This window comes from Erythrolamprus reginae, chromosome 2 (genome assembly GCF_031021105.1).
Source record: "Erythrolamprus reginae isolate rEryReg1 chromosome 2, rEryReg1.hap1, whole genome shotgun sequence".
NCBI classification, from domain to species: domain Eukaryota; kingdom Metazoa; phylum Chordata; class Lepidosauria; order Squamata; family Dipsadidae; genus Erythrolamprus; species Erythrolamprus reginae.
The window spans coordinates 222924721-222946843 of NC_091951.1; the positions used below are offsets into that span (position 1 = coordinate 222924721).

The 22123-nt window shown below is 46.7% G+C and overlaps 1 protein-coding gene across 1 annotated transcript in view; it reads right to left on the reverse strand.

The window, feature by feature from the left end:
• Window positions 1-269: 269 nt before the first annotated feature.
• CLSTN3 (calsyntenin 3) overlaps window positions 270-22123 on the reverse strand; it is a 55942-nt gene continuing 34088 nt past the window's right edge. Inside the window, exons 8-18 of the mRNA XM_070741979.1 lie at window positions 16475-16587; window positions 15051-15213; window positions 14022-14078; window positions 13376-13533; window positions 13046-13194; window positions 9655-9881; window positions 7845-8015; window positions 3690-3835; window positions 3449-3584; window positions 610-827; window positions 270-532 (exon numbers count right to left, since the gene is read on the reverse strand). Of these exons, the coding sequence (XP_070598080.1) occupies window positions 365-532; window positions 610-827; window positions 3449-3584; window positions 3690-3835; window positions 7845-8015; window positions 9655-9881; window positions 13046-13194; window positions 13376-13533; window positions 14022-14078; window positions 15051-15213; window positions 16475-16587 (1706 nt within the window). The 3' untranslated portion in view covers window positions 270-364. The remainder of the gene's footprint in view (window positions 533-609; window positions 828-3448; window positions 3585-3689; window positions 3836-7844; window positions 8016-9654; window positions 9882-13045; window positions 13195-13375; window positions 13534-14021; window positions 14079-15050; window positions 15214-16474; window positions 16588-22123) is intronic.

Sequence of the window (22123 nt, forward strand, 5' to 3'; positions counted from 1 at the left end):
TGATAATTTAGAGCAGTGTTTCTCAACCTTGGCCGTTTGAAGATGTGTGGACTTCAACTCCGAGAATTCCCCAGCCAGCAACGCTGGCTGGGGAATTCTGGGAATTGAAGTCCACACATCTTCAAACGGCCAAGGTTGAGAAACACTGATTTAGAGGGAGAAGATGCCAACTACGTCTTTTGCCTCATGCACCAAATGTCCTCACCACTCCACTGTGCAATCAATGGAGATAACAGGAGGAAGGGGGGGTGTTAAAATGTAAATAAGAGAAAAATGTGTAGAAACGGGCCATATCCCCAATTATTAAATAACAAGCATGACCTTTTGGCGGTGGTCTGCTTTTACCCCATCCATTATATCCCCTCTAGTAGTGACGAGAGGCATCATGCTTGCCCACAATGCGCCGCTCATCAATGGCATTGCTGGCTAGGCTGTCTGGAGATTCAGAATCGCTGCTGTCTTCCTCTTCAGCTGCTTCCCTGGCTTTGGATTCATTGGCCTCTGCTACTCTCTCCTGGCAGTTCTGGTATGACTGTGGAAGAGAAAGACTGCAGGGACTGATCCAAGTTCAAGCGTGGCCTCTCCCCACCCGTCTGTCCCTTCACTCACCTCCATGGGGTTGACAATAATGGTGAGAGCAGAGTCGTCCCAGAACATCTCGTTCTCCTTGGCCCTGGAGCTCCCCTGGCTTCCTGCGGATTCCTCAGCACCCTCCCGTTCACTCCCTCGCCTGTGCAAGGAATGGATGCGCAGCACGCCTAGGATTACCATCAGCGCCAGGAAGCCCACGCACACCACAATGATTATAGTGGCAGCACTAGGAACCACTGCAGGATAGAAAAGAGAGAGCCCAAGTCAGTGGGGGAAGTAATGTTTGGTGGGCACTTTTTTTGAGGGGGAAGGTCCTATAAAATGCATAACTTTTTTGCAGCAGGCAAAACATCTATTAAAAAGTGAAAATGTAAGAGAGATGGCATGAATAGGCAAAAAGGATCCCCGAATTGGTAGTAGGTACAAAGGCTTTATCAACATTAATATAGAATTTCCGGATTTAATTATTATATTGGGCAATTAACTAAAACAGAGTGAGGGTACTTTTCATCATTTGAATCTTTTCTTAATACAGTGTTCCCTCGATTTTCGCGGGGGATGCATTCTGAGACCACCCGCGGAAGTCGAATTTCCGCGAAGTAGAGATGCGGAAGTAAATACACCATTTTTGGCTATGGACAGTATAACAAGTCATCCCTTAACACTTTAAACCCCTAAATTACCATTTCCCATTCCCTTAACAACCATTATTACTGGTACTCACCATTAAATAAGACATTTAGTGATCTTGATATTTATAAACATATTTATTAACAATATTTTGTTTGTTTGTTATTTCTTTGCAAAAATTATTAGTTTGGCGATGACATATGACATCATTGGGCAGGAAAAACCATGGTATAGAAAAAAACCCATAAAGTGTTTTTTTAATTAATACTTTTTTAAAAACCGTGGTATAGGCTATTCGTGAAGTTCGAACCCGCAAAAATCGAGGGAACACTGTATAGAATTTCCTGATTTAATCATTATATTGGGCAATTAACTAAAACTGAGGGTACTTTTCAGTGTTTGAATCTTTTCTTAATATAGAATTTCCGGATTTAATTATTATATTGGGCAATTAACTAAAGCAGAGTGAGGGCATTATCTTGGAAAGCAAGGGTATGTGGAAAATATTACTAACAAAAGTTGAAATAACAGTAAAGGTAAAGATAAAGATTCTCCTCGGATATATGTGCTAGTTGTTCCCGACTCTAGGGGGCGGTGCTCATCTCCATTTCAAAGCCAAAGAGCCAGCGCTGTCTGAAGACATCTCTGTGATCATGTGGCCGACATGACTAAACGGCAAAGGCGCACGGAACATTGTTACCTTCCCACCAAAGGTGGTCCCTATTTTTCTACTTGCATTTTGTGCGTGCTTTCAAACTGCTAGGTTGGCAGAAGCTTGGACATGAAATGGGAGCTCACCCCGCTTTGCGGCACTAGGGATTCGAACCGCTGAACTGCCGACCTAAAACCTTTCAAGATGGCAGAGTTGCCTGTGCTCATAAGCAGATATGGAAAAGCAGCTGGTTGTATCTGTAAAAAAGTCAAAGGTAGAGGAGTCCCTGCAGATTTTACTCTTCCAGTTGACTAGCAGGTGCTCTTCTCTGTTTCAAGGGCCACTGAGCCAGTGCTGTCTGAAGATGCTTCTGCAGTCATGTGGTTAGCATGACATCACGGAACACACTCTCGCAGAAGTGGTACCTATTTATCTACTCGCATTTGGATTCTTTTGAACTGCTAGGTTGGCAACAGGGGATGGGAGCTCACCCCATCACACGACTCAGATCTCGGACCTGGGCTGCCAGCTTTCCAGCTGACGATCCCAGCATCTTTGCTACTGAGCCTTCGCACTGCTCTCTGTGCCTGTTAAGTAGGTGTGGAAAAAATAATGGGGAAGGGAGGGAATCTATTTTCCTTTTCCCCATTTTACTTAAACAGGAACTTGGAGGAACATTTGAGGCCAAATCACCCAACACAGAATCCAGTCCATTCTTTCAAAAGGTTACATTTATCTTCACCCATATTTATAAAAGTCATGTTATGCTGCCTTCAAAGAGACAGTGAGAGGAAGTCCTACAGTAATTCTGTGATGGAGAAAATATATGTAGCAAATAAAAAAGTTTGGGTTTGCAGAGGTTTGCTAATGCCGCGACCCCTTAATACAGTTCCTCATGTTGTGGTGACCCAAGGAGTGGCTGGGAAGAGAGGGGTGAGGCCAGCCAATGGTGCTAGCTACTGATTCAGCCAAACCAGTGCAAACCGGCTGAATTCCACTACTGGATTAATGTAAGACTCTCTTGAAGGATTCTTTCTCAAGTTACAGATCTCCTAAGGTATTTCCTCTTCTTTACTATAACTGCTCTGAATAAAATTACAGTGGTATCTCTACCTAAGAACGCCTCTACTTACAAACTTTTCTAGATAAGAACTGGGTGTTCAAGATTTTTTTGCCTTTTCTCAAAAACCATTTTCCACTTAAACAAACTGAAGTCTCCGAAACTGTAACCAGAAAAGGCAGGGAGAAGCCTCCGTGGGGCCTCTCTAGGAATCTCCTGGGAGGAAACAGGGCCGGAAAAGGCAGGGAGAAGCCTCCGTGGGGCCTCTCTAGGAATCTCCTGGGAGAAAACAGGGCCTCCAACCTCCCTGTGGTTTCCCCAATCGCACACATTATTTGCTTTTACATTGATTCCTATGGGAAAAATTGTTTCTTCTTACAAACTTTTCTATTTAAGAACCTGGCCACAGAATGAATTAAGTTCGTAACTAGAGGTACCCTAAAACTGTATCTGCTAACTTGCTTTCTCTTGTTACCATTTCATAATCTGTGTTTTGTATGTCAACTGGTACATACTGGAATTACGGTGGACATTAGCCAGACTGTGCCCAGAAAGCTCTGGAGGCAGATGGTGTCCTCGATGTGTGAACTGCTGGCCACTCATAATGTGATTGGGATGAGCTCCTCGATTCATATTGTGGAGGACATTCACCTGTAGAGAGAAATTAACTACGTTCAAATTACTTTTATCTCCAGCTGGTTCTACTTTATGTTATTCACAACTTTTGAGTGCCACATACTCTCTTGGGAAACTTACCTCAACAGTGAACTCATTGCTGGAGTAACGCCCATTCATCTCCGTGCAAGAAAGACGAAACTTTCTTTCATAAAGGGCTGCACCACGGCGGATACAATAGGAGACCTGGTGAAGGATTTCTTCATACACAGCTATGCTCTCCACCCCTAGAGGTGGGGAAAGAACATCAAGACTCGGGTGTGAAAAAGGATGGCAAGTGGACCATGTTCAGACTTGGCAGTTTTTCTGCTCTGTGTTTCATGAGATGTTATTATATTTTACTGTATATTAAATTTATAAACTGCAGGAAAGGGAGGGAAGGGGAAGAGATTAGAAGGCTAACTGTTGTGGTCAGCTCTGGCCCAGCTCCTGCCCCAAGGAATGTGGAGGTGGAGGTGGGGGAGGCATCCACATGCCGCAGGCCTGTTTTGCTCACAGTAGAATCTGCCGACGAAGCCTCCTCTGACCAAGGAAGTGTGAGTGACAGGGAAGAGGGGAGTTTGACAGACAGCCCAGGAGAAGATCAGTCATCTGTATCATCCCTGGATTCTGAACAAGAATTAATGACACATCCACGCATGCGTAGAGTGATGCATAGGAGACAACAACTGAAGGATTATTACAAGAGAAAATGAGGCCACCTGTGGTTGGGTGGGGCTGCTGTAAATAGTGCTACAGATAAAAGTGCAGCCTGGTGTTTTAGCCTCATGGCAGTTTATCTGATTCATTGTTTCGTCAAGATTGTGGTTTTTGCTCTTCAGGATTTTGTATGTGGACTCTCTGGACTTTAGAATTGGACTCAATTTCCCAGTTATTGGGTGAGCAATTGGACTGCATTTAACCTGTGCCTTGTGTGTACCAGAAAATCCCTTTGACATTTAAAAAGAGAGCTGTTTCTGTTTTTATGTTTATAAAAACTTTTGGGTTTTCCTTTTATCATGTGGTATGTGTCTTCCTGGACTAATTACCCTGTAATTACAGGCGGTTGAGACACACCGGCAGAACACTAACTAAACTTAATTTACAAATAAAGAAAATGCTTCATGTAAAATACTATGAAAGACATAAAGGAAAATACAAGAAAAAGACAACTTAACCTGTACTGGGTCACTGCTTCCTCTGTTCATATTTCTCAGGACAGAAAAATCTAAATTTTATCTCACTAGCATCTAGAATCCTGCAGGAGCGAATGATTTATGCAGCCAGTCTACAACTATGTTTTTGTCCCATCACTTGACCTTCTCACAAAGTGCACATGAGGCCACCTAAATTCGTCCTTCTAATGCTTCCCTCCCCTCAGTGCTCCATTTCTCCCCAAGACTGATTTTATTGCCATTTTGAGTTTAATTGTGACTTTTAGGTGCTGTATGGGTAGGGGGAAGGCAATTTAGCGTTAGGGAAGCAACTGGAAAAACTTTCAACCAGGAAACTGAAATGAACCTAGAAGAGACGTGACATAAAGAGAGAGAAGGCATTGGTGCCAGCTCAGAAATCAGTCTTATGTACAAGCCAATAAGCAAAGCCACTGTAATTGGCCATCTGGAGAAATGCAAAAATAGAGAAAGTGATATTGCATTGATAATAACAAGGGCTTTTGATTTGCTGAAATTGAGGACTAGATGATTTTGTCTGCAATACTCTAATGTTGCTGCAAGAGCTCTCTTCAGTCCAATTGGGGTTGGACCAGAGGTGGATTCCTCCCAGTTTGGACCAGTTCTAAGGAATCAGTAGTAACTTCGTGGCCTGGGTTGCTGGAACCGGCAGCGACCCAGGCCTGCAACACCCCCGCGATGGCTCTCTTGGCAGCACCATAGGCGCCGCCATCTTGTTTTTGGCTTCTGTGCATGCGCAGCAGCTTTGTTTTAGCACTGTGCATGCATGTGCACGTGAAATGCATGCACAGCACAAAGCATGCACGCATGAAGCGCATCCCCGAGTGAACCAGCAGTGAAAAAACCCGGAACCCACCCCTGGGTTGGACCAAGATAGCAGCAGCAGCATCGGCACAAAGAAGTATTGGGATTTTGTGTTGTGCTAAATTGGGAGGATGGGTTATGCGAAAGGTCAGTCAAGGAATAAGTGTAGAGATTGAAACAGGAAGGGGCCAAAATGCATCCCTGATGACTCCTTTTTAAAACTTACAGAGCCAAATAAAGTCCCTTGGAAAGTACACTTCACTTTGAAGGAGAAACTGGGCCATAATTTTTGTATGAGGTAGAGGAAGTGTCTAACGGTGCTTTTTAATTTTTCCCAGATGGTATTTCTGGATATTGGGTCAAAGCCGTGTTTAAAGTTGAAAAAAGGCCCCAAAAAGGAAGATTTCTTTTTAGATGTTTATTTTTGTACAAAGTACAAAAGTAGTATCAACATATGATCAATTGTTCATCTCCAGCCTGTCTTTAATTATGCCCTCTGAGATTATCCAAACTTGAGGTTTGTAGTTTAGGTGCTCAGCATATAACTTGCTAACAACACTCAGTAGATTTATGGATCTTTAGTTACCTGAGTCATTTTTATTGCCCTTTTTAGAGATTGGTACAATAATTGCCATTCCCCAGTCTCTTGGCATATAACCAGTCTGGTCTATAAATGTGAAGAAAGATATAGAGGTGCCCACCGCTACGACTCTTTTTAACTATTTATAGTAGAACACAATCAGCAGTAGGAGTGCTTTAATAATAAACTTTTCACCAGTTGCTCCACAAAATGCCTAAAATTGTTTGCAAAGCACTAGACACTTAGGAAGAAATCTGAATGTGTCAAGGAGAAGAAAGAAAAGAAAATGAAAATCTCCCTCTTACTTTTATAGTCTTTTGTGAGCAGAGTTTTGAGAACTTTGAAGTCTCTAGCATTGGAGCACTCTGACTATCAAGACAGAACTGTACAGTACTCACTATCTGACATTCTCAATAATGTGAATTATAATACAGTGAATGACTGAGTGAGTGTGTGTGGGGGGGAGAGAGAATGTGACATGATACAATATACAGTGGTACCTCTACTTAAGAATGCTTCTACTTAAGAACTTTTCTAGATAAGAACTGGGTGTTCAAGATTTTTTTGCCTCTACTTAAGAAGCATTTTCTACTTAAGAACCCGAGCCCAGAAAAATTTCCCAGGAAATTTGAGAGCGGCACGAAGGCCCAGCCAGTTTCCTGCCATTCTCCCTGGGTTTCTCCCTCTGGTGCAGCATATGGGAGGCAGCCTCGTGCCGGGTGTATGGGAGGCTTTGTGCTCCTCCTCACCGTCTCAGAGTCCCTCTTTTTTTTTTTAAGCCTTAAAGTTTTGGATTTTTTTGATTCCCCTCACCTCACCTTCTTCCTTTGGCAACGACAGTCCTCCTCCTCTTCTTCCTCCTCCTCCTCCCACCCAAATCTCGAGCTTTTATTTCTTTCCTAATGGATTTGCACACAATATTTGCTTTTACATTGATTCCTAAAATTGCTTCTACTTACGAACATTTCTACTTAAGAACCTGGTCACGGAACGAATTAAGTTCTTAAGTAGAGGCACCACTGTATTATATAATATCATTTTGCCTAGATCAGTGTTTCTGAACCTTGACCACTTTAAGATGCGTGGATTTCAATTCCCAGAATGTTCTTGGGTGGCATGCTGGCTGGGGAATTCTGGAAGTTGAAGTCCAAACATCTTAAATATGCCAAAATTGAGAAACACTGGTGTAGAGACAAGGCCAGATATGACTTTAAAACAAGGATATGCTACTATTTCTGCTAGTTTGACCATGTATATTAGTGATTTGCAACCTGGGGGTTGGGACCCCTTTGGAGGTCGAATGACCGTTTCACAAAGGTCGCCTAAGACCATGGGAAAAGACAAATTTCCCATGGTGTTAGGAACTAAAGCTTCTATTCTGCGCATAGAACATATTTTTACAATCCGACCAATCAGGTGTTTACAGTTGGGGTGTCCCTCTGACCATCCTGCCAATCAGCTTAAAGCTCTGGTGGGAGAATTGGCGCTAGACTTATGGTTGGGGGTCACCACAACATGAGGAACTATATTAAGGGGTTGCGGCACTAGAAAGATTGAGAACCACTGAATTGTATATGCAACAGTTGCTAGTCAACAGAACAATAGTTTCTTTAGGGACTTTGGGCATTTCAGGATATTGACACAAAGGAAATGAATAATGCCAGAAGAAGAAAAAATTACCTGTGACAGTGAGATAGGCTGAAGTATTCATGAGTTCCAGACCTCGCTGCTGGAGGGAAGCTCCGTCCAAGAGCAGATATTCTCGTTCAGGATCCAGTTCTTCTCCAATCAGGGAGATCTCACAACCATCGAGGTTGTGGACAATCTCATCTGACATTCGTGTATCTGCCACTGCCAGGAAGGAAAAATATTAGGGAAGAAAATAAAAACTGTATTAAATTGTCATATGTCATAGGAAAATCATTAACTTTATAAAAAGCTGAAGTGTGTATAATTTGCACCAGAAACCCAGGCAAATCATATTTTGGGCAAGGTAAATTATTTTAAGTATCAAAATAATGGCTCTAATGAGAACACAATCAATTTTTAATTCCAAGACAATAATTAGCTGCTTTCCTACAAGCAAATTGTGCCACTTCTGAACTTACCAAGATAATAGAATTAACTAAACCCCTACAGGTAAACATTGGCTGGTTTTATTCCAGCTGTTGTTTTAAAACTTTAATTTTCTCTTTACATGGTCATCATCATATTGAAAGGATCAATGTCATAACAATTGTAAAAGGCACTATATAAACAATAAACATTCTTACATGTTTTGGGAAGTCTGGTTAACTATTAAGGTATCAATATGTAACTTTAAAACTTTTACAGTAAAATGTACTTCTTTCTAATATGATGGGATCACTCAAAAGGTTTTCTATCTCTTTGCTGCTCCCCATCTTATCTCTCTTTTTCTTAATTTAAACACATTGAGTTCATATCTTGCATAATGTTGCCTTGTGGCACTCTCCTCGCTTTTCTTCTGCTATTGGTAAACCTAACAAAAAGTTCATTGTGCTTTATTAGCCTTTTGCTATTTTCTGTTTCCATCCTTCTTTCTCCTCCGAGAGGAAAGGAAGGGCTAGGTTTAGTTTATATATTCCATTAAACTACTGTTTGGTCAACTATGATTTATTAGATAAACCATTATTACACTAAATTAATCACAACCATTCCAAAAAATGTCATCGTCCCCCAGCTATATCTTATGGTTCTGAAAACCTCCATGATCAAACCATTAAGAAACATAGACACATAGAAACATAGAAGATTGACGGCAGAAAAAGACCTCATGGTCCATCTAGTCTGTCCTTATACTATTTCCTGTATTTTATGTTAGGATGGATATATGTTTATCCCAGGCATGTTTAAATTCAGTTACTGTGGATTTACCAACCACGCCTGCTGGAAGTTTGTTCCAAGCATCTACTACTCTTTCAGCAAAATAATATTTTCACACGTTGCTTCTGATCTTTCCCCCAACTACTCTCAGATTGTGTCCCCTTGTTCTTGTATTCACTTTCCTATTAAAAACACTTTCCTCCTGAACCTTATTTGACCCTTTAACATATTTAAAGGTTTCGATCACGTGCCCCCTTTCCCAAATTAATATTTGGATGCCCAATTTTCAACTGTACAGTGTTAAAATGAATTAGCCCTCAAATGACTATGCTAAGTTTCTGGTAGGTTTGTGTTAAGTAAAACATCATCTGAAGCAAAAATGTTTTCTTCCAAGTTGTTCTATAGCAGTGTTTCTCAACCTTGGGCGTTTGAAGATGGGTGGACTTCAACTCCCAGAATTCTGGGAGTTGAAGTCCACCCATCTTCAAACGCCCAAGGTTGAGAAACACTGTTCTATAGCATTGGCACTACTTATTAGCAGTGCTACTTCCCTCGGACTCTCCAAAGCCAAAAGGGGTCTTTCAGCAAGATGTCACATGACATTTTGACACAGCACCTGTGTCAGAAGAAGTGTCCCCCAACTGACCTGTGCCATGCCAGCTCTCGTCTTTCTTGGCCTCCACCTGGTGCGAAATGGAGCAAGAGATCTGGAGGTCGGGGAAAAGGAGGACTCCCTCCTCACTTTCAAAGTCTGAAGCAGGGCGGGCTAAGTGGGAACTGCCACGCAGTGAGATCTGTGGAGCATCTGGCTGAAGCACAACCACGTAGCCTTCCACATCTGGTATAGACACACACGATTCTTCACTAAAGCACCTAAGAGGATAAGAAAAAGAATCCATGAGGTCCTTCTTAATAATAATAATAATAATAATAATAATAATAATAATAATAATAATAATTTATTGGATTTGTATGCCGCCTCTCTCCGAAGACTCAGGGCGGCTAACAACAATAATAAAAACAACATGTACAATCCAATAATAAAAAACAACTAAAACCCCTATTATAAAACCAAACATACACACAAACATACCATGCATAACTTGTAATGGCCTAGGGGGAAGGGCTATCTCAACTCCCCCATGCCTGGTGGTATAAATGAGTCTTGAGTAGTTTACAAAAGACAGGGAGGGTGGGGGCAGTTCTAATCTCCAGGGGGAGTTGGTTCCAGAGGGCCGGGGCCGCCACAGAGAAGGCTCTTCCCCTGGGGCCCGCCAAACGACATTGTTTAGTCGACGGGACCCGGAAAAGGCCAACTCTTGCCTCGTTCTCTGCCAAGGTGAACGCGATCTAAATTGGATTACAAATTGCTCTCTAAAATAAACAGCAATTTGTAGGCTGTTTCTTTTAAAAGGAAATCTATAGTGTATCCCAGCCTTGGCATACTCCTTGGCAGCTGATAGCATTTAACAGCGACAATAATTAAATAAAAAAGAAATTCATTTTAAAAGGTAAAAAACAGAGAGATAGCAGCGTACAAAACAAAGGGACTGCTTTCACAAATAGGTAGATCACAGAGTTTGGCCTGCTGAAGCTTCTGGCTTATTTAATTACATATTTGCTTCCGTCCTGCTTTTTAAACAATTTTTGTATACAGATGGCTTATAATCTAAGCAGATCAGGATTTCTGGAATGCAAAATGAAGTGATTATACATAAATAGGCATTTATATTTACTTTGGTCTGGGCTAATCGTTCTGAGCCCTGACAGTTTAGCATCATAATCTTGGCTCCCTGGCCAATGACAGAGGCTACAATGTCCTGCTCAGTCCCAGGGCAACTACCATTAGCGGCTGTGTATTCTATCTGGCAGACAAAAAGAATCAGACAATTGCGTTTGTGATACCACTGCATATTCTTCTCCAGTAGAATAATAGTTCTGCTTTTCTGTTTAGATTGGAGGAGGAGAAGATTTCATTGGTCTGACTTATCCTCTGCTTGTTCACTGTAAATTCAATACTTTCGCCTGAAATGTTTTTTTGTGTGAAATCAGGAGGTTTGTTCTTCCTTAGGCATGAAAGCCCACTGGGTGACTTTGGGCCAGTCAGTCACTCAGGTTCTTAAGCCAAAGGGTGTGTGTGTGAAGCAAAACAAAGACAGGATACAAATCAAATAATAAATACATGTAAATGAAATAACCAGGAGCAAATACAATGCAATGAGTAAAATATAAATAAGGAAACACACATAAGCACATTCTTGGTTTCATTCTCATTTGTAACATAAACCCAACAACTAAATTTAGAGCTTTGGCTGACATCTTTTAGCTCCAAGCAATGTTCCCTCGGTGTGGGTGGAAAAGTATAGTGTCTGAGCGGCAGTCCCCTTGGGACTGGGTGGCATAAAAATAAATGAATGAATGAATAAACAAACAAACAAACAAACAAATCCCTTCTTTTTTATTAAAAGAAATTAATAATGAAAAAATAACCAAAATCCATTACTATTAAAACTAAAACAACCAGCAAAACCAAAAACATAACTATGAATAAAAACAGGTGAGGGCTGGGTTTTTTTTTCTCTGTTATTATTTAAGTGTTTTTACAATATGCTTTAAATCAAGAGTCACTTCTCTCTCTGTTTCTCTCTCTTTCCTGTCATTCTCTGCCTCAATCATTTTCTCATTTCTCTTTTTTTCTCCCCTTTTTTCTATCATTTCTCTCTCTCTCTTCCTTCCACTCTTCTCTCTCTCTCTTGCTTTCTCTGTCTCTCTCTCTTGCTTTCTTCCTCTCTCTCACTCTCTTCCTTCCTCTCTCATCTCTCTCTCTCTCTCTTTCTTTATCTCTCTCCCTCTTGCTCTCTCTCTCTTTTTCTCACTTTCTCTTTCTTGTTTTCTTTCTCTGTCTCTCTCTTGCTTTCTCTCTCTCACTCTTTCTTGTTTTCTTTCTCTCACTCTTTCTCTCTCTTGTTCTCTCTCTCTTGTTCTCTCTTCCCCCCCCCTCTTTCTCTCTCTCTCTCTTTCTCACTTTCTCTCTTGTTTTCTTTCTCTCTCTCTCTTGCTTTCTCTCCGTTCTTCTCACAGCGGAGACCGTCGAAAGTGATTTTCAATGTTGGGCGCGCAGGCGCGTGCGCGCTCCCCACCCCCCTGCCAGCCCGCTCGGAACATTCAAAATAAGAAAAAACGTGGGGGGTGTTTTTGGGTGTGCGTGCACAGGCGCGCACAGCTTACAGGGAACAGTGGCTTCAAGTGGCTGCTCAAAACAGCAGTTTTAGGGTTAGGATTTCGGACAGGGAAATACTTATTTTCCCAATTCAAATCTTACCAACCTTCAAGAAAATAAGACAAAGAGAAGGGGATAAGTCCCATCATCTGATTCCCCATCTCAGTCCGCCAGAGGCTTTGGACTGAAAACAAATTGATTTCCAGTATCTCATTATCCTGGCATATCACTATCGTGTAGCTAAAATAGGGGGGAAATATAGCTCACATTTTTTCACAGATGTTGTTGTAAGAAAAAATAATATGTGAACTGTATACGATTTCTCCTGTTTATATATATATATTTTCTCCTGCCATAAAGAAGAAATCATTACCAAAAGATTTGTTTTCCCCTTGCCTCCATCTTTTCTCGCTACACCCAGAGATGGGCTGCTAAGGTGGAACGGTGGCCTGTGCTCGCCCCCGTGGCTTTGAGTGCTAGCAGAGTCCAGCGCAATTCTGCTACTGCACCTGGGCGCCCCTGCGTGTCTGTGCGTGATTTTGCTACCTGCAGTAGCCGAATTGCACTGGACTCTTCTAGCACTCAAAGCCACGGGGGCGAGCACACGTCACAGTTCCACCTTAGCAGCCCACCTCAGCCTACACCCTCTTCCCTTTCCTCACCTAAAAAGCCCCAGTTGCCTCTTTAAAGCACATGCACACTGAAAGCAAGGAAGTAAACTTGACAATTGGACTAACAGAACAGCACCAACTCCAAAATATAAACAGGAGTTACAGCTTCCGGGAGGCTGTTGCACAGCTTCAGTGCCTGTACTTACTTGACAGCGGTGGTCAGTTTGAGAGGGCGGACTCCAGGAGTAGCAAAGCGCAGGGAATTCATGTAGGCCACATGCTGAATTGCCCGGTTGAAAGTTTCCACATCGTCCCCCTCCAAAATAAGGAGGGACTGAGAGGGGTTGACATGGACCTGTGGGGAGAAGAGGAAGGCAGCTGTGAAGCGGCTTTGCTGGGAGCCGTCCAGGGCTGCCGACAAGAGACACAAGGAGATTCTCCGGCGGGCAGGAGCAGGCACGATCTGGGAAGCCAAGCCAAGGTGCTAACAGGGCAGGAAGGAAGATCATGCCACCAGAAGGCAGGGGAAGGTATACCTTCATCCCTTTGCCAAGGCTGTCAAAGTCGCTGTAGTCCAGCCCTTCACGACAGGCATAGAGACACTCTATCACCTCCCGGCTCTCAAGGCTGCCAGGGCGAATAGTGAAGCCAGCCAGATAACCATGGAAGAAGTGATGAATCGGCAGAGAATCTCCTAGAGGAGGATACAGGAGGAGGGGTGGTGTGAGAGACAGGTGAAGAGACAGGAGAAAAGAGAAGAGAAAAAGGAGGAAGCGTGGGAAGAGCAACAGCGGTTGGGAGGGGAAGAGTCTTGGATATGCAGCCAGATGAGAAGCAGAGCAACTGCCCCGTAGAAGATGGAGGGTGGCGTATTGCGCAGAGCCAGTTTTCTCCTTGGTGCTTTCAGAGAAGGATAGGTCCCCCAAAAGCTATCCCACCTCCTAACACCAACCATCGCTCAACAGTCGGCGAGAAATTTAACTCTGTTCTGCCTCGGCTTCAGTCCCTCACCCAAGCTGCAAAACCACCATCCTATCCAGAAGCTGCTACACGGCTAGGTTATCATGGTGCCAAGACTTTCTTCCCAGATGTGAAGGGGAGGGAAAAGATTGTGGGGAAGGGAAACCTCATGCATGAACAATGACGGGAGCCATGCTTGGTGGCACAAGGAATGTCATGTACCTTGTCCCAAGTCAGTGGAGTTCTCATTCCCTTTTATTTTTTCCTTGTTTCTCTCGTCTGCACAAGGAAAAACAAAATGAAAACACCGAATGAGAGTCATCCTGTGAGGGTTTTCTGTGACCAAGGAAGGCTTTAATATAGTACTAAATCAGAAGCTAACGGTAAAGATCTGAGAAATGAGCTTGCTGCTTTGAGACACTAAAATTATTCAGAGGCACTTCATGGCGTGAATACGTGAGGGGTTAGTGGGGAGAGGCCACAAAATATTTCCAGAGCTTTCTACCCTCCAAGCTAAGGTTCTGGAAAGCTGAAGCGTTTTTTTGGTTAAGAACACACAACATTGTTTCCATTCCTTGACAACCAATTTGGTCCTAGATATGTCACTAAAATTGACTAAAACAAACTTTCTGTCTGGAATTAACCTACATTATGGCCAGCCAACTATAGTATTTTATGGGCTTGGACTTTGATAATACTCGTATGACTATTGAAACCATTTCATTATATTATGTCGTGGAATTAAGCCTTCCTTGATTTTTTAAAAAAGTCCACTTGCAAACCTAACCAACGTCACCCCTTGATCCACTCCATCTCTGAGAATATTTATATTGTTTTTATAGTAAGACACCCAGTAGACCCATCTTCATGAAGAATTAACGTATGTGCTAATCCCTAGTAAAGCTGTTCACAGTGTAATTTATTTATTTTATTATTTTATTTATTTGTTTAGTCAAGTACGTGTTGGCGGTATACAAAGATATAATGGTATTTATATACATGATACTAGTAAATCTTTATTTACTATTAATTTATTTATATTTATTAATATTTATTTATTTATTTATATTTATTAATATTTATTTAAATATTTGGTAACTGGACAAATACACTTAGGTTTGATGATGGTTTTCTTTCTTTTTTTGCAAAAAGTTATTTTTACTTGCTTCTTTCCTGAAAGTGTGGGTTTTTAAAAAACTTTCCATCTCTTTTTCTTTCTTATCATTTCTGCCATTAATGGACCTTACTTACCAGCCCAACATGCTCCAATCATAAGGGAAGATTCACGTCGCGGTGGGTGGATGAGGCCATTGTCATGGATCAGAGCAGGGTCATAGGAGACCCCATCTACGTAAAGGGTAACGGTGGGGAACTCCAGGTTCAGGGCATAATGGTGCCACTCGTCATCACAAACCTGCGGCCGGAAAAAAAAGGGCACACTCCTGTGAGCCTGGTGCAAGCACGGAAGAGAGGGCCATGTGTTCCCCAAATTAAAACTCAAACACACAGATTTCAAACAGAACAAGAGTCTTTTTATGAGGCGTTTGTTGAACTGCACAAACGTAAACCAAAACAATGTCTTTTCCCCTGCCAAAATCCAGGCATGAGGCCAACTTGATAAGATAAAGTCACACATTCTTGCTTCTTAGCCAAAAGTCTACTCACAATATTATTAACCCTATGAATGTCCAGTCCTGTATCCAGGTTTGTCAGGTAAAAACAGTCTTCACAGGCTCTTCTCCTCCGGAGGCACGAACATTGACTTCTTGCAAAGAGCACCCTCCAACTCCTCCCCCTTATATACTCTTGGGAAGTGCAGCCTGTGCACAGCTGAGCTCACTTCCACTTTCTGAGCTTTCTTAACTGCTCCTGCCACCCCCGCATCCTTCTCACCCGTACATTCAGGATCTGGTCCCTGTTAGTACAGGGTACATGTGTGTTAGGGTTTGCCATTGTAAACTGCATATTATAAACTGTACCAAACTTGTACTGTCACTTTAAATGTTACAGTTGCTAATGTAAAACTGTACTGTCACTTAAAGGGTTAATGTGCACTCAAAGAGTTAACATTTAATTGCAGAGTAAATGTTCAAGGCTATGTCTCATTGAAGCTATAATTGTTTTTCTAAGCTCCGTGCTTGTATTAGCTTTGTGCTTTTATCTATCTTATTGTATTTTAGCTTTGTGCTTTATCTATTATATTTAGCTTTGTGCTTGTTATCTATATTCTGTTTTGTTCTGTATTTGCTACGTGCATATTCTGGATTGTTTATATTTTGTTTATATGTAAATAATACTTATTTAACTAAGTCTGTGTCTTGGCTTTATCACACATCCACGCTCTATTAAAATTCTCTGCTCGGTATTGTCGAAGGTTTTATAGCATAGCTGACCGAGACAAGCCAACATTCCCTTCTCTCCTTTTCCTCCTCCTCAGACCCTGGCAAAGCCCCAGTTGGGGGCTGCGAATCCTCAGTTGGGGGGTTCTATAGCCTCTGTAGGCTCCTCACACCCAGACTCTCCCTCCTCCTCCAGCTCACTGTCTGACTCCTCCGACAGCCACACCAGCTGACTGTGCCCAGATGGCCCCAGTTCACCAGGCTTGCCATAGGGCCTGACTGCAAGGCAACCACAACACCATGGAGACAGCAAGGTACTAGCAGCCGCCTTCTCACCTGCTCCAGTTTCCAGAGGAACTTGACGGGCCTTGCACTCTCCAGCAACGGCCAATACAGGAAAGCGATGCGGCAGCCATGGACAGTTAAGGAGTAATGGGAGTACCCATCTTCTGCAGGGAGAGAGAAAGGAAAGCAGGTGAATCAGCAACATGGCGATCTGCTTGTCCCAATTTATTGAGATTATTTGCAGCATCGTTAGTTTTAGTTCTCATTTACCAGCTCCGATATCTGCTACTTGAGCCCAGAACAACATTGATTGCTCATGTTTAGAATGGTACAGCCAGTACACCTTATTTTTCCCTTAAGCGTTCAGAACAGCTGTATAGGTCATGCCCTTATGCACGAGGCTCACTTGAATGGGAGCAGTGGATTTTTGTTTTATTATACTGTGTATGTCTCACTGGAGAAAGCAATTATCTTTGGAAGAGTTAAGAATAACAGGAAACTAGGCCGCCAAAGAACAAGGTGGCTCGATATCATCAAAGCTGACACCAGCCAGAGCATAGAAAAAGTCAAAGCAGTGCAAGATTGGAAGATGCGGAGAGACCTGGCCCATAGAATCGCCAAGAGTTGGATAAGATATCATCAACATCAACAACAGTACATTTCATGTGTGGTTTTCCTTGTACTGTCCACCAGGAGGCAGTCCATGAACATTTTGCCCTATTTGGAACTCACCAAATATACATAGCCACAGATCATTCTATAGCAGGGATTCCAACCTGTGGCCCAGATGTGGTAGTCTGGTAGCAGCCCGGTCGCGCAATTTGCTCACAACAACTCTGGTGTTGTTTTTCCCAGCCCATGCATGGTGCTTTAAAAAAAAACAAAACTATTTGGGGGCACTTTTTTTGGTTCTGCTCATGTGCAGAAGCAAAATTGTGTGGGAGAGCGTGTGTGTATACACAATTTGTGGTGCTTTTTTGCTTCTGTGTATGTGCGGAAGCAAAATCTCATGAGGGGATGCGTGCGTGCGAATGTAGCGATGCATGTGCGCATGTGAAATGTTGTGATGTGCACGCAGCGCACCAGTAGGGAAACAAGAGGAACCTGCCACTGCTGTGGACCATGGGCCACGAGGGGGTTGCAACAAGGGCACAGAAATGGTCTGCAACTGTATGTGCTTCCTTACTTGCACCAGCAGGGGTGCAAGTGAGCACAGTGGCTTCATTTGCATGAGAGGGAGGCCGGCCTGTACAAGTCCTTCCTGGCTATTCATGTGGAATCATCCCCTTCCCACTCCCAACACACACACCCTGTGTGTGTGACATTAGGGAACTCTGTTCTGTAGAATTCAAACCCATTGGAACTCACAGGCCATTAAACTTTAACCATATAGACAGTAATTATAGAGCTGTGGTGGCACAGTGATTAGAATGCAGTACTGCAGGCTACTTCTGCTGGCTGACTACAATTTGGCAGTTCGAATCTCAGCAGGCTCAAGGTGGACTCAGCCTTTCACCCTTCTGAGGTGGGTAAAATGAGGACCCAGATTGTTGAGGGCAATATATGCTGACTCTGTAAACCCCTTAGAGAGGGCTATTACTATTAGCTTTAGAAATGATCCAAGACTTGGTGCTCAATGGTATCGTAGGGAGGCTTAGTATACAGAGACAGGTTATCTTTAGGATGGTATGTATACAGTGATCCCTCGAGTTTCGCGAGGGTTCCGTTCCAAGACCCCTCGCGAAACTCGATTTTTCGCGATATAGCGGTGCGGAAGTAAAAACACCATCTGCGCATGTGCGGCCATTTTTTCATGGCCGCACATGCGCAGATGGTGAAGTTTGCGTGTGGGCGGTGGGGAAGACCAAGGGAAGGTTACTTCAGCCGCCCAACAGCTGATCTGCTCGGTAGCGCGGCAGCAGCGAGGAGCCGAAGATGGGGTTTCCCCTTTGCCTGGGCAACGGGGAAACCTCATCTTCGGCTCCTCGCTGCTGCCGCGCTACCGAGCAGATCAGCTGTTGGGCGGCCGAAGGAACGTTCCCTGGGTCTTCCCCGCCGCCTCGGATCCTCGCTGATGCCCGCCCGCCGTTTGCCGCTCGCCCCGTTCGGCGGCCGCACATCCCGTTCGCCCGCCGCTCGCCCCGTTCGCCCGCCGCTCGCCCCGTTCGCCCGCCGCTCCCCTCGTTCTCCCCCCATTCCCCTCGTTCGCCCGCCGCTCCCCTCGTTCGCCCCCCCACTCCCCTCGTTCGCCCGCCGCTCGCCTCGTTCGCCCGCCGCTATCGAACTTGCTATCGAGCCTGCTAATGAAATCCAACCCGCAGCGGCCCTTTCCCTCTCCAGGCTGCGGGAGGGGTCCGGAGAACAATGCCTGGCGCCGCGCTCCCGGCTGGGCTTTTTTCCCCCATTTCCCCTCGGGTGGAATTTCAGACCCTCCGCCGGTTGGATTTCATTAGCAGGCTCGATAGCAAGTTCTTCCTCCCTTTAGAAAGCCCCGCAGCCTCCTCCGCCCGGCGAGGCCGCCAGCGAGGACCCGCAAAGCCGCCGCCGCCGCAGCGAGGCCAAGCCGCCCGCTCCCACGGCACGGGCTCCCAACACAGCGCCGCTCAGCCCGCCCTCGGCGATGCCTCCGCGGATCTGCAAACCCAGCCGAGCGATGCCTCTGGTCTGGGCGAAGGCAGTGGGCAGTCCCCGCCGCAGCAGTCCCCGCGGGCACCGCGCGCCAAGGGCTGGCCAGGCCGCCGGCCAACAAAGGGGCTCCCTCGCCTCCCTCGGGCAGGTTTACAAAGGCAGCGCGGCAACTTGGAGCCCGGCACGCCCCGCAGCCCTCGCCTCGCCCGCCCCCGCCTGGCCGGCGCTCCGGCTACCCCCGGCTGAGGAAGAACCGAGTAGCCCCCGCCCTCCCCCGCCTGGCTCCCTTCAGCCCCCCGGGGCCAAGCGGGCGGGGGGGCGGGCGGGACTTCGCCTGTCTCCGCCGCCAGCATCGCCCCTCCGGCGGGCCGGCCTCCCCCGCCCGCCTCTGCTGCAGCCGCCGCCGCCTCCCCGACTGGCACAAAAGGGCCCCGCCCGCCCCGCCCCGAACCTTACCTTGCGAGTTTTTGGCTGCGGGGGGAGAAGTAGGATTTTCCTAACTCCCTCCCCCTGCAGCCAAAAACTCAAAGCCTGTATCCTGCCGCCCGGTTTACCCAGGACACGAGCGGCGAAGTGACTTGGAGGAATGGAAAGTCCAAACCGCCCGGTTTCAGTGGGGTTTCCCCGTTGCCCAGGGATTCCTTCGCCCGAACGGAGGTGGCTGTGGTGTGTTCAGGAATCCCTGGGCAACGGGGAAACCCCACTGAAACCGGGCGGGTTAAGCCTCCTTCGGCGACTGCGGAACTGCTTGCTGTCAACTTTGCACTGGGCAAAGAACTCTTCACCTCCCGCCAGGCACGGACGAAAGGCGTGGAAGTCTATTGTAGCAGCTGCTACAGCGGAGACATTTGGGGGGGGGGGGGAGGCAGGAGGCAGGAGATCCGGCCCTTCACTTGCCCTCCCAGCAAAAGGCAAAGCCGCGCAGCTCCCCAGCCGCCAAAGGAGGCTTAACCCCACCCCTCTGTCCCACTCATCGCCCGTGGTCGGCATAACCTCCTCCTGCCTATCCCCGCTTTTCTGCCGGCCACGGGCGATGGGTGGGACAGAGGGGTGGGGTTAAGCCTCCTTTGGCGGCTGGGGAGCTGCGCGGCTTTGCCTTTTGCTGGGAGGGCAAGTGAAGGGCCAGATCTCCTGCCTCCTGCCTCCCCCCCAAAATGTCTCCGCTGTAGCAGCTGCTACAATAGACTTCCACGCCTTTCGTCCGTGCCTGGCGGGAGGTGAAGAGTTCTTTGCCCAGTGCAAAGTTGACAGCAAGCAGTTCCGCAGTCGCCGAAGGAGGCTTAACCCGCCCGGTTTCAGTGGGGTTTCCCCGTTGCCCAGGGATTCTTTCGCCCGAACGGAGGTGGCTGTGGTGTGTTCAGGAATCCCTGGGCAACGGGGAAACCCCACTGAAACCGGGCGGGTTAAGCCTCCTTCGGCGACTGCGGAACTGCTTGCTGTCAACTTTGCACTGGGCAAAGAACTCTTCACCTCCCGCCAGGCACGGACGAAAGGCGTGGAAGTCTATTGTAGCAGCTGCTACAGCGGAGACATTGGGGGGGGGGGAGGCAGGAGGCAGGAGATCTGGCCCTTCACTTGCCCTCCCAGCAAAAGGCAAAGCCGCGCAGCTCCCCAGCCGCCAAAGGAGGCTTTACCCCACCCCTCTGTCCCACTCATCGCCCGTGGTCGGCATAACCTCCTCCTGCCTATCCCCGCTTTTCTGCCGGCCACGGGCGATGGGTGGGACAGAGGGGTGGGGTTAAGCCTCCTTTGGCGGCTGGGGAGCTGCGCGGCTTTGCCTTTTGCTGGGAGGGCAAGTGAAGGGCCAGATCTCCTGCCTCCTGCCTCCCCCCCAAAATGTCTCCGCTGTAGCAGCTGCTACAATAGACTTCCACGCCTTTCGTCCGTGCCTGGCGGGAGGTGAAGAGTTCTTTGCCCAGTGCAAAGTTGACAGCAAGCAGTTCCGCAGTCGCCGAAGGAGGCTTAACCCGCCCGGTTTCAGTGGGGTTTCCCCGTTGCCCAGGGATTCCTTCGCCCGAACGGAGGTGGCTGTGGTGTGTTCAGGAATCCCTGGGCAACGGGGAAACCCCACTGAAACTGCAGAGCCGAAGGGTGGCCTTTTTGTCTGGGAGGGAAGATGACGCGCGGGCGGCACAGGGGGGGGGGGAGGCAAAGCTCTGCGGCTCCAGCCACTTTCAGCCAAGCCTCCCCGGCCACGCAGCCAGGGAAGCCGAGCCGGGCGTGGCGGCGGCGGCGCTGCTGCTCCGGTCGCCCGATCGTCTCCTGCCTCCCGCGCCGATGTTCCACGCCCGGCTCGGCTTCCCTGGCTGCTTGGCGGGGGGGGGGAGGCTTGGCCGAAAGGGGCTGTACCCGCAGAGCTTTGCCTCCCACCCCTCGCCCCTGTGCTGCCGGCGCGTCATCTTCCCTCCCAGACTCCCCCGGCAAAGTGACGTGGAGGAATGGAAAGCTGAAACCGGGCGGTTTGAGTTTCCCATTCCTTCAAGTCACTTCGCCGCTGCTCTCCTGGCTAAACTGTGTGGCAGGACACAGGCTTTGAGTTTTTGGCTGGGGGGGAGAAGTAGAACCTTCCTAACTCCCCCCCCCCACCAGCCAGAAGGAGCGGCGAAGTGACGTGGAGGAATGGAAAGCTGAAACTGGGCGGTTTGAGTTTCCCATTCCTCCAAGTCACTTTGCCGCTCCTCTCCTGGCTAAACCGGCGGCAGGAGACAGGGTTGGGGGGGGGGGTACTGGGAAGCCCCCCAGGCCGACTGCCACCTTTTCAAACAGCCGCGCCCTTCCCAGCTGAGTCCTGAAGCCAAGCGCCAAAGGCGAACTTCTGCGCTTGGCTTCAGGACTCAGCTGGGAAGCGGCACGGGTGTTTTAAAAGGTCTCCCCCGGCATGGGGGGCTTCCTAGCACCCCCCCAAACCCGGGTTGGGGGTTCGGGGGGTGCTAGGAAGCCCCCCATGCCGGCGGGAAGACCCAGGGAAGGTTCCTTTGGCCGCCTAGCAGCTGATCTGCCCGGCGGTAATGCAAACTCCACCATCTACGCATGCGTGCAGATGGTGGTGTTACTTCCGGGTAGAAAACTCGC